The following is a 12022-nucleotide window of genomic DNA, read 5'->3' on the forward strand; positions in this document are numbered from 1 at the left end:
GCCCTCTCTTCCTTTCCCCATGTCTGATTGTTACTAAGTGTACAAAGAAATTGATGTGCTAACAGCAACCTCTCGTCTGCGGATCAAAAGGCAATCGGGTCAAAACCAGGTAACTATTATCCTTTGGCCAATTCCAACACCAAAAGAGGCCTTGAACGCGCAGTCGGGGTGGGAACCCCCAGAAGTCGGAATAACTTGCAAAATTTGGTGTAGAGGCTTTCATTTTCTTTGAGTAATTTCCTGGAACTTCCGTAGATGGAGCGTCTTTGCTTGGATCTCATTGATGTGCTAAGAAACATGCTCTTACAGCCAATGAGTTATTTCATCGTCCGTTCCTCCATTCCCGCTAAAGCCTCGTGCCTGGCGGTGAAAGATACCTTTGGGGATGAGATTAGTACCCCCACATCGCCTATCTTCTGCTTTGATACATGCCATGTTTGATGTCATTTGGATCAGTGGTTTTGGGAGTGAAGTTGCGAAGAGTTGGGTAAAAGTCACGGAGATGACCAGAACGAAAACGTCTCAGTGATATGACAAGGTAACAGGAACCAGAAGTGACTGTGTTTATCCTCAGATAGCCTAGCAGAACTGAAGAAGTCGAGATGCCCGCGTTTCGAACAAGAGTGCAGGGGCAAATTGAAGAAGTTCGATCGGTGAGACAATGTCAGAGCAGGTGAGAACACGTATGTGATCAAAATTAAGCCGCAAGGAACCTGTGGATGGGCTACCACTCCAAGAGATCAAGACATCCATCAATAGGCCCTAGACGGCCAACGTTTTGAATTTTTACAGCCCTTTGGGTTGCAGTGAAAAAGCACTTAGAACAGTGACAAGAACCAGAAATTTTATTTAAATGAATGCAACCACAAACTTAACGCGATCAGTAGAGTACGAAACCCAAGCCCTAACAAAATGGCACTGCTTAGCCAGGTGAAACTATGACCTTAGAATTACGGGGTAACAAGGCAAGTCAAAATAATAGGCGAATCGAAAGGCGATTATATAACGGCCAGCATAAAAATGCATATGAGGCATGACAATAAAAGGCACGATACACTAAAGCGGTAATTCCCATGCATAGTGGTAAGCAAGTCAATTATCTTCGCCGAATTAGCTCTGCAGGGTCCATCTTAGGAAAAAGACCTAAAAACCTTTAATGACAATAAAATCAGGAAAAATAATTTAAACAACTGGGAGACATCTAGTGCCAACTTGGGTGCAGATGAGACCACAAGGAAAGATTGTAATAAAAGATCCAAAAACATTATTATTTGAACATATTAATGGAAGAAATAGTGATTGCAAGGAAGAACAAATGTGAGGAGTTGGGAGGATAAGTTCCCTAAGGAGAACGTAGTGATATGCCTTAGACAAGACGATTGTCAGAAGCAAAGCTATGGAGAATTGAAAGAGCTTAAATCATAAGGCATCAAAGACAAACAATGCAGCAGTGGATTAATGAATTAAATGTTAACTTAGAGGACAGCACATGCGATCTTCTTTTCACGGAAAGGGTTGTCTTTAGGAGGGAAGAGAAGTGGGTCATTCCGCTCACGCTGTGTAATATATTGTACAAGTTCAAAGAGTGTTTTCGAGAGATTAATCGGCTTCACTCGAGCATGAATCTTCAATGCTCGCACCTCTTCTCTCTTTAGCTCGACATCTTGACGCCGCACCATGTTCAATCTGCGCTATCTGGGCGGACAACTGCAAACACCACTGGTTGTCATCTGTATTATCACTAATAAGAGAAGAATGAAAATACCGTCAAAAAAGCCTAAGCTTTTGCAATAATTGTGCGCCAGCATAACTGTGCTAAGGTAAACAAGTTCTAATGTCAGTTTTTTTACTCATTCATATAATTTAAAATGAAAAATGGCAGAATTTTTTTTGCAAATACCTTGTTTGTTAATTGCGAAAAGTGGGATAGTTCATGTAGTTATATTGTTTTTTGAAGTAGTTGGCTGCTGCTTTTTTGCCTGTTGTAAAGAATTCAGCGCACATTGTGTTTACCTTTAAAAAATTGTTCAGACTGATGCTTGCCATTAAAAATAAACCACATCTTTTTGTGACACCCACTAATTGCATGTTCGATTACACACCGTATGGTTGGCGGTACATTTGAAGCAAGTAGTTTGCCTATTTTCCTTTATATTTTATAAAATTATGGAGTACGATCCAGCCTCTCCTACTGAGTAAGCTTTCTGCAATATAAGTGTTAAATTGTAGTGAAATGGAGGACAAGAACGACAGCTTAGATGTGGGCGCGATACCTTTGCCGGGTTTGCATTTCTGCGTTGTTTATTCCCTATAATTTAGATAATGTAATGCAAGATGAAATTGCGATTTTCTCTTCGACTGCGATTTATAACATTCCATTGCCTCCTGAGAAAGTCACACCAGTTGAGGATTTGCCCCCACATCGCAAACGTTTTTCTCCTCCACCTCCGCCGCCTCCACCCATTGACAACCCAACTGATGTCTCTAACAAGTCAGATCCTTCCATTCTTTCTTTCCGAATTAAGGCAGTGAGTAAGCGTTCTCGTCCTGGTACCCTGCGCACCGGAGTTTTGCCTACAAAGGCAAAGCACCCTGAAATCGAAGCAAAAACGGAGCTTTTTAAACCCACTAAAGAGGATGAACTTGAAATTATGGCCGAGCTTAATAATGAGAGTGTCGCCGAATTGCAAAATTCAGCCCAAACATCTCTCACTGCGATATCAGAAGCGATTCTTGCTCGTATTAATAATGCTGCGCAAGGTGAACGACAGCTTTCGGCTGTACTTCGGGAGATAAATAAAGTGAATGAGACTTCCAGTTCAACCACGGATAATAAGGTTTCTGAATTGACCATTGGGGCATCGACGCAGCCAGATTCATCGGAAGAGCCTTCGAAATCCCAACTTGCTGATCCTCAAGCCGCTTCGACTGTCGACAAAGAAAAGTCCGAAAATCCCAAGGTTCGATCACGTTCCCGGTCGAGGACGAATGTTATGGACTTATCAAATCGTAGGAAGCGGCGTGCATCTTCAGAAAAACGGAAATCACGATCGAAAAGTTTGAGACGATCTCGATCACCAAAGAAATCGACAAAAAGGCGTAGGTCTAAATCTCCTGAAAAGACTAGTAAGCGCTCTCGTTCACGTTCTCGATCAGCTCGTCGCAGATCGCGCTCTCGGTCCAGGTCTACCAGGCGCCGCTCACGGTCTCGATCACTGCATCGGAGCAGGGTGCGTTCTCCCGTCCGAAGACGCCGATCTAGATCGTCTAGAAGGCGAAAATCACCATTGTCTCCACGAAGACGCGATAGGGATTCCTCCCGCTCCAAATACAAACGTAGTGATGTAAAACGGTCCAGCGGTTCGTCTAAAAGACGATCATCCAAATCTAGGAAGCGAGAGACTACCGTGAGAATTACGAAGAAGGAGTCGGGCAAACTTCCTTCCGGCAAAAAGGACGAAAAACCACGATCTAAGAATAATACATCAACTAAGCAGAGTAAATCAAAGACAAACGATGCTGAAAAATCCAAGTCTTCTGAACAGAAGAGTAAGAAGACCGCTAAGGCGACGCGCTCTTTATCTTCTAATAAGGATGAACGGTCGAAAGGGGTAAAGTCCTCATCAAAGTTGTTTGAGGCGTTTTCAACTGAAAGCCACTCGGAGGATGGCGTAGTACAGTCCAAACGGCCCCAAAAGGAGGAGAATGGATCGGTTTTGGGTGATCGTGTCGGTCCTCATACACCTGAATCCCCCTCCCATGCAGTTCCTACCACGAAAGCTCCGACTGACGTGGTAACTCAAAAATGTACAGCGTAAAAATAAAATAAACTCCACCGATGTAGCAGCATTTATGCCCGCTTTGTCGACTGTACATACAATTTGCTGAGCCTTTTCCCTTTCCAACACTATCACAAAAGTCCTGTAATTTTGTGGCGTTTAGTTTGAAATCCATCTATTCTATCGCCTTGCCTTGTTCGTGTTTATGCGTATAGTTTGATGGATTGGTTGTTGTATTTTTTTCTCTTTTAAAGACTGTCAGAAATGGTTTTGAACGAGGGGAGTGCGGCGCAACTGAGGCATGATGCCGGGACAGACAAGACTGAAATGCATCCCTCTTATTCTTCAACTTCCTCAACCACTTGTCACACTCCTTCTTCTAGCACTTCTTCCTCTTCCTCTACGGTCTCAGACTGTACTGCCTCACCGAAAAAGTGCACCACTGGAAAGTTGGGTACGCGAAAGCGACTTACTTCTGCGGTCTACGAATCCGATGATTCTTCCCCCAACGCACGCTATCGGCTGAGACGTCGAAAGACTGTGCATCAGGCTCGTGGGGATGCTGGGACTCCGCTGCAGGATTACTCATGTTCAAAACCTTCACCAGAGGTGGCTGAATTGCTTCGGTAAGCGGGACCTTCAGCATCTTTTGTAAATGAATATTGATGTGCGAAGTGATTAGGTGTTTTGAAAAAGCGAATACAGAGTTCATGCCGTGTGATCTTGCCACCTTTCTGTTCCTTAATCGGTCGCCCTTAAAAACGATGTGAATATCACTGTTTCTTTGGCTGCATCCCCCCCTCGTAATCACTTTCTTAAAGCAATTCTTGCAAAAATGTTGTTTCACCGCGGTTACTTTTGATGATGCTATGGGTTATACCCCTCTTGAAGTAGTTCTATTACCAACACCCAGAGAGTCTGGGTTCCATGGCACCATAACGAAGGCCGAATCACAAAAAGCTGAACTAGACCGGCATTATCATTTGATGATTCTGCGTTGCTCATCAGGAAACAATTCGAATTAGTTAGGAGCGAGAATCATACAATAATGGTCCATCACAGTGAGTGGACTGCTGAATTTAACTGTGGTTTTCCGTCTCATTTGAGCTGAGTCTGCCTGTCACACTGTTTTTACAAACTGGTTTAAAGAGGTTAATATGATAGGTATTTCTTAGATCTCATTAGTGATTTACAGCATTCTCGTTCTCCATGCCGATCAACTTACTTAGACGTACGTACTCGAAAGCTATACTCTTTGATGGAATATGACGCTCCGGGCCTTCTCTTAGGTCGTAATGAGTCGTATTAGCATAAAAAAGTTAATAGTGATGAAGACTGTAGCGCCCGTGGGGTTAACTTTATTTCAAATGATCGTCGATCTGTTGCATGAGTACACGGGTTCTGTCAGCTTCATCACTTATTACTTCGTTGTGAGGATCTTTTTCCATCGAAATTCTGGACTTATCCAATCTGAGCTGCACTTTGTTATCAACGCTGATGCAGAATTTTAAATTGGATGAGTTACTGACCAGTTGACTCAGTTAGTTCAGTATTCCGTGTGGTTTGGTTTAAAAAGTTGGTTGTTTTATGCTTCAACGATACCAGTGTTCTTTTCTGTCTTTCTAAGGCATACGAGTCTGGAGTTTGCGTCATTATTAATGTGGGAAGACCGAGAGGCTGGTACTCAAATCGCGATAAATCCAAAAGACATCTATTCAGAGTAAATGCCAATCCATTACACCCACCAAGCCATCTCTGATGAAAACTTTTAGGCAGTGTGGAGTTTTATCCCTATCAGAAAGGATATCTTTCCATTTTAGACCCTTCCAAGTGAAGCCAATCGAACATTTTGCACGGACTGCTGGTGTCCCAACTCCAGATTATATACATGTATTGGAAAACGACTACGCCCTCTTGGAAGATCGGTTACGCCGCGAGGGTATCAACTTGGCCTCGGAGGTTCTTTCGCTTCAACGGCGGGGCGGTGGCGGTGATTGGGTCTGCGACTGTGCTGTGCCTAGTGCAGACGAACTCCTGTCTGGAAAGCTAGCCTGTGGCCAGGGCTGTATCAACCGTGCTGTCTACATTGAGTGTGGCTCACGATGTCCCGCTCACGCCGTCTGCTCGAATCGCCAGTTTCAACTGCGTCTCTATGCTTCCACAGAGCCGTTCTACTGTGGACCGGAGAAGGGTTGGGGCCTTAGAGCCCTGCAAACCATTTCAAAGTGAGTGGAACCACCACATCTGCCTTCATCCGCTTATCGGTGGTGGTGTTAAACTAGCTTTTGGACTTGCAATAGAATTCACATGCTGATAAACCAATATGGCAATTTTCTGGATTGATTCAGGTCAGCACACGCTGAACTTGTGGTGTTAGTGGTTGCTGCAGTTTCAGCTCCTCTCGGGTCCTGAGGAGTTTCGCTTTGTCTACTTCCGATTCTTCCAGACATGATCCACAATCTTGAAATTGCTTATCTTTGCTAGGCGCATTACATCTTGATTAATATCGCATGCCTTTCCTGAACCAAGTTAGACCAGTGATTTCATCCTTTAATGAAAGGTGTGATAGTTTTGATGCCTTGCGCCATTTTCCGTTTATTTGACGATGGATCTACTATTACAATGCCAAATATTTCGGTAGACATCAATTGAAGTCCCTTGATAGCTAAAGATCGTCATTGTTTTCTTTTTCTCCCTCTAACCTAGCTACTCATGTATTGCTCTGTTTTAGTACATCTTCGGTTTTCAGTTTAATCTAGTAAAGTTTCGTTCCCCCAATGGCAACATTCTCTTTCCATTTACCAACTTTTCTAGAAGTTAGCATTTCACTTTTGGGAGGTGGCATTAGGATGGATACTTGGAGAATGTCTCCATTGATATCTTATGGTGGTTACGAGTGTATTATTGGTGTTTCTGGTGTGTGTTGGCGTTACTGTGTGAGCTTTTTTTTAACACTGCTGACAGTGCTTAGCCCTCTATTCTTATCACGAACTTCTTTACCATCGCATAATTCCTGAACTGTTCGGTGATCGCTGAAATCATGGGGAAAAGTTGTTAAATGTCTCCTTCAGCTCCATGCACTTGATTGGTTTCTCAATGTCGCAAGCGATGGCGTTTTTACGGCCTTATTTGTCCTTTTGTGAGTGTTTTTTACTTGTAACTCTATTGCTAGCACCGATGTCCAGAGCAAATGGATGACTACCTAATTTGAATCAAGGGAGTACCAAAGTGGTATGACGTTTGCTTTTCATTCACCAGCGCCACAGCACAGCGGTCGAGTCATTCATGCTATTATTACACAAAGGAGCCGGGACCCCCATCATGTGGGACATTAAACATGCTTGGTTGAACACGCAACTTACACAGATGTATTTCTGGTGTCTAGCTCTCATAACAGTGTTCGGGTGAACTGAAAATATCAAAAAATCAGGAACAAAGGTATTCTCTGAAAGTGTAGCAAGACACATCAGTGTAATCGGGAAAGAGTATACCCACGAGGAGAACGCCGCAGGGCTCATTGGGTAGCCTAAACCACAAAGAATGTGGAACCCACGTGGTTAATTGAAAAATCAACACAAAACTTATTCTATTAAACAACGGTTATATTTAATCACCATGGCAGGGCTTTGGAATCCGTTTTACTGTTGTCCTGTGTTTGGTTTTCCACCCATTCTACTGTGGTTGGTGTCCCGTAGCGAGCTCATTTTGTGCGCCAATCACTTCCCGTAGAAGCATTCACCCGAGAGCCATGCTTTCAAGGCGACGTCTTTTGCATTAATTCCTTCCTCTTCTGTTGTTATTTCACTGCTACTCAGCCAACTATCCGGGTCACTCCCCGCCTTTCCTTCTTCATTACTCGCTCAAGCCTTGAGCTATTTCCAACGTTTGATGCTGTTTAGATAGTCCTGATGCTGTAATTTCCTGCTGATTTGGTCATCCACACCGGACGCCTTCTTCGCTCTAACGGGGTGATTTCACCAGCAGTGGGGCTCTAGAGTTATCCCTGCATACACTGGAGGGTATACAGGGCTGGTCGGTGGCTTACCTGCTTATGTATACGGAAAGGCTACCATAATTACTCGCACAGTGACACTTAAAACAGACTCTCTCCTACTGAATCTCCATCACAGAGGCACCTTCATCGTGGAGTACGCTGGTGAGGTTATTGATTTCCCCGAGTTTCGACGTCGTATCCGGCAATATGAGAAGGCGAAGCGAGTGCATCACTACTTCATGTCTCTCGGTCCAGACCACTTTATCGACGCCGGTGCCAAGGGCAACTGGGCGCGCTTTGTCAACCACTCCTGCGAACCCAATGCGGAGACCCAAAAGGTCTGTCTTGCTCTTTCCCTCTCTACCATTGATCTCCACTGCTGTAACCCTTTTTACCAATTTCAGTGGATGGTGAATGGGCGGATTAAGATAGGCTTCTTCGCAATTTGCGATATTCCGGCTGGTGAGGAAATCACCATCGATTACCAGTTCGTCCAGTTTGGGTATGTGGTTGATTGAACGCCCATCAATGTTTACCGGAGGCGATCACATCAAACCGGAACTTTTGAGTCCATTGAAAATAGCGAAAGAACGAATTTTGGGGATTGAAAACTACATAGTCTGTTGCATTTACGCACTCGTGCTAGGGTTTACCTAATGCCCAGGAAAGATATATCACCACTAGTCCATTGTAGTCAAAATCGGGAAGCTGTCTTGGTATCCAGCATGCGCGCGCATGATGAATTTTTGAGGCTATGGAATGGGAGTCACCATGGCGGGCGTCGTCACCCACCGACGAATGTTAGTCTTTAAAATGGTTGTATTCAAACCACTTAAGCGTTATACTACTGAGTGGCTGAGCGAAGGATTTTGTAGATATAGGTAGATACCCATGGGTTTAAGCTGTGCGCTTTCTTTTACAAGAGACGTCATAGTTACCAAGCCATTGCCTCCACGCACGCAGTGCTACAGTTTTCCACCATCTTGACTGCCAGTGTCTGGGGTGAAGTGGCCCACGACATCTTCGTCGCCTATTACGAGTAGCGATAGGACAGACTCATTTTACTACTTCTTGTGACACCGACACGGTTGCATTCCTTTTTATGTCTATATGCAGAATTACAAATTATGAATCGACTTCACTTGCTTCCGTAAAAACTCAGCTGTACTGCCGTTTTTACTGTTGATTCAGCGTGACGGAGCAGAAGTGTTACTGTGGTACGCCTTCTTGTTCCGGTATTATGGGAGCTACGAGCAAGCAATTGCAGGATAAAGTCCGTCTAAAGGACACCAGAGCGGTAGGTATTGTTCTTACTTCGTTGGCAATGGAGTGTAATTTAGTGAGCGTGTTTTTTTTGTCTTCTTTAGGTGGAACGTCGTATTATTCAACTGTTGACTGGAAAGACACTACAAACAGCAATGGACGTGACCTTCCTCATTCAAGTGATGGTCCAGGAGTACCTCACCCGCTACACCCGCCTCGAGTTGTTAAAACTTCTTGTCCACACGGAGACGGAGAGTTATTTGAAACTATTTCGTCAATACAACGGCCTGGAACTTCTCGCTTCCTACATGTGCGATACAGCTCCAACAGACTGGGAGCTGAAGCATCAGATACTCCTCTGTCTGGATCACATTCCAATTACAGAACAGAAGCAAGTGCAGACGGATTCGAGTCTGATGGAGTTTGTGCGTCAATGGACGATGGATCCACGGTACTGCCGATCCCGTAACACTGAAACTGTATCTTCTACAGAACCAAAGGCATCAGCGGATGACTCAAAATGTCTGGACGAATCACAGTTCGCAGAACTACCAAAGGAGATTGATGAGATTAATGAGCAACGGGAACAACAAAAACAGCAACCGGACGCGAACACTGTTAAAGTCTTTTCACCGGAGGAGGAGAAGGCCATAATTGAAGATATTCGTCAGCTGGCCGAACGCATTCTTAGTCGGTGGTTGAAGCTTCCAGTGAGTTTACACCTCACATATCTAGTGCAACCGGTCAACAAAGGAGTGAATTTTTTTTTTTCAAGGTGGAGACCTACCGAATTCCACGTCTCGAGCGCGAAGAGACGGAGCAGTCGATTCTACAATCTTCGTGTTCTTCTCTCATTTCATGGGACGTTTCTTCCACTCAAGATGGTATGAAAGCAACCCTTCATTCGCTTGCTTTGATCTGCATCTCGGGACATTCAAAATATGAGTCGTTTTAATTTGTAGACGCATTCCAGTCTTGGCGTCCAATAGCACAAGAGACAACCAGGAATAAGTAAGTTATTGCCAGGGTTTTTGTATTTATACCCACTGGAAATATCTATAGTGTCGTATTGGGGTGAATATGCGGCTAATCAAATACAGGTTCATCTCGTTAGCTGTTTAGAACTGTAATTTTATGCAATCTTTTTTCTGGAACCGATATTTGCAAAAGAGGTAATATTTTCCATGCAGCTCCCATAACAGCTATTCATGCTTGTCGTCTCCTTTTGGTAAATCTTTGGGTCATACGTCCACCACGAGTAGTTCAAGACTCAACTCAAAAGGGCTAAAAAGACAAAACGATCAGGAAATTCTTTCTCACTGTTGAGTCCTACAGGCTCTGTGGGAGAAGGAATTCAGGTAACTTTTTCGGGTCAAACCTACCAAATGATCAGAGTTCCTGAGCCCTTCAAAACCTCACACTATCACCACGCCATTCTTGTACAGTTTGTTGTCTCTCCCCGCCCATGCATAGATGCTCTCCCTATTTCAATGGTCGGACGGGAAACTTTAGCTCTTCAGGACGAAGGAACCATCAAGATTGTCAGAGCGAAGTCTCCGTAGATCAGAATTTGAGTCGGTTAGAGCGACGAGCTCAATTTGAGGCGGCTGTTGCAGCTGCCGCTGCGACCAACCCTGCAACAACCACTGGCACCACCGAGATCACATCTTCAACCTGCTCCTCTTCATCCTCCAAGGATCTACGGAGCCTATTGTTGAAGACCCTTTCTCGCCAGGCTTTTTCTTCTGAAAAACAAAGTGAAGGTTTTTGTGCTGCGTTACAACAGGCCACCTCTGAGATTTCCGCCAAGATTTGCGAGTTTAACGCGAAAAATGATACTAATGGGGTATGTCCTTATGAGGATGAAATGCTTTCTACTCGTTCATGTAAGTAGCGGGTTAAATTCCGGTTCCACACTTCCCCTTTCAGCTGATCGCCTACCTACAAAAGCTGGCCGGAGAAGATCCCGAGACCAAACTCGAGTTCCCGTGGCGGTCTGCAGTGGATTCAAAGTCAGGTCTTACCTACTACTACAACTCCGTGACGCGAGAAGTTCGATGGGATGCACCGGTCCCGAAGAAGGAACCTTCGGAGGATCGAGTGAAAAAGCACTTCATTGCAGAAATCTATGCGGTCAATCTAAAAATTCTGAAACCATTCCGACTGCCAAACTGCATCACTGGGCGCCTAGAGAGCGATGAGGATATGAAATACGTTGCTAAGAAGGCAAGTATTATACGTTTGTTTCGCTTAGTTGCACCGGTGTGGTAAGGAATTTGAATAAGCTAAATGTTCCGGAGGCGCTCGTATGTCGATCGTGACTGTGTTTGTCTCGGTGAGTATTTCCATAAGCACTCATTTCACCGTGTGAAACGTCTGATCGGCGTATAGCCTGTCGTGTGACGAAATCGTGTGAGAGATGACTTGTTTGGTAAGTACTGGCATTTTTCCGCTTTTGATTAGCACAGAAGGGCTGAGTTAACGGAGGATTTTTGACAAGGAAGCCTAGGATTTTCTAAATGTGACGAATCTGGAGTATATCGCTCCACCCTGGAACCAACACGATGGGGTCGTTATGCAAGCTGTTCTGGGTTGGTTTAGCTGTGCTGGTGAATCTTTCGGAGTCGAAGCTGTTTTCCCGGGGGGTTGAGTTGTGTGGAAAAAGGGATGCTATTTTTACTCTTGAAAATATATTACTTCTATAAATTCTTAGTTTGGTTTAAATACATTTTGTAACACGGCTATTACCTTTTTTCAGTTTGCTTTCGCCTTTGCGAATCGGGAACTGGCTCGACGCAGAAGCGATGAGAAGCCTCGATTGAATCGTCAGACTGTGGATCGTCTTCGTCGTAAAATTACTCGATATTTAACCTCCAAAGGGGAGGTTTACGTTCGTAGTAACATGAGCTCCGTGAGTAATCCCACTGCGGACGGCTGCGACATGGAAATAGACAGTGAGGACGAGGGCAATAACATTTATGTTTGA

The 12022-nt window shown here is 44.4% G+C and overlaps 1 protein-coding gene across 1 annotated transcript; it reads left to right on the forward strand. All coding sequences in view use genetic code 11, as the record gives it.

Annotated features, from left to right (window-relative positions):
- Positions 1-2258: 2258 nt before the first annotated feature.
- EGR_04370 (Histone-lysine N-methyltransferase SETD2) lies at positions 2259-12022 on the forward strand (the record flags this gene model as incomplete). The annotated part of the gene is made up of 11 exons (XM_024493619.1): positions 2259-3814; positions 4034-4405; positions 5600-6004; positions 7910-8111; positions 8178-8275; positions 8965-9070; positions 9141-9746; positions 9812-9920; positions 10557-10882; positions 10966-11250; positions 11795-12022. The coding sequence occupies 11 exons, from the start codon at positions 2259-2261 to the stop codon at positions 12020-12022; spliced, it is 4293 nt and encodes a 1430-aa protein (XP_024351940.1).

Source organism: Echinococcus granulosus, assembly GCF_000524195.1.
Source record: "Echinococcus granulosus chromosome Unknown EG_S00027, whole genome shotgun sequence".
Taxonomy (NCBI): Eukaryota; Metazoa; Platyhelminthes; class Cestoda; order Cyclophyllidea; family Taeniidae; genus Echinococcus; species Echinococcus granulosus.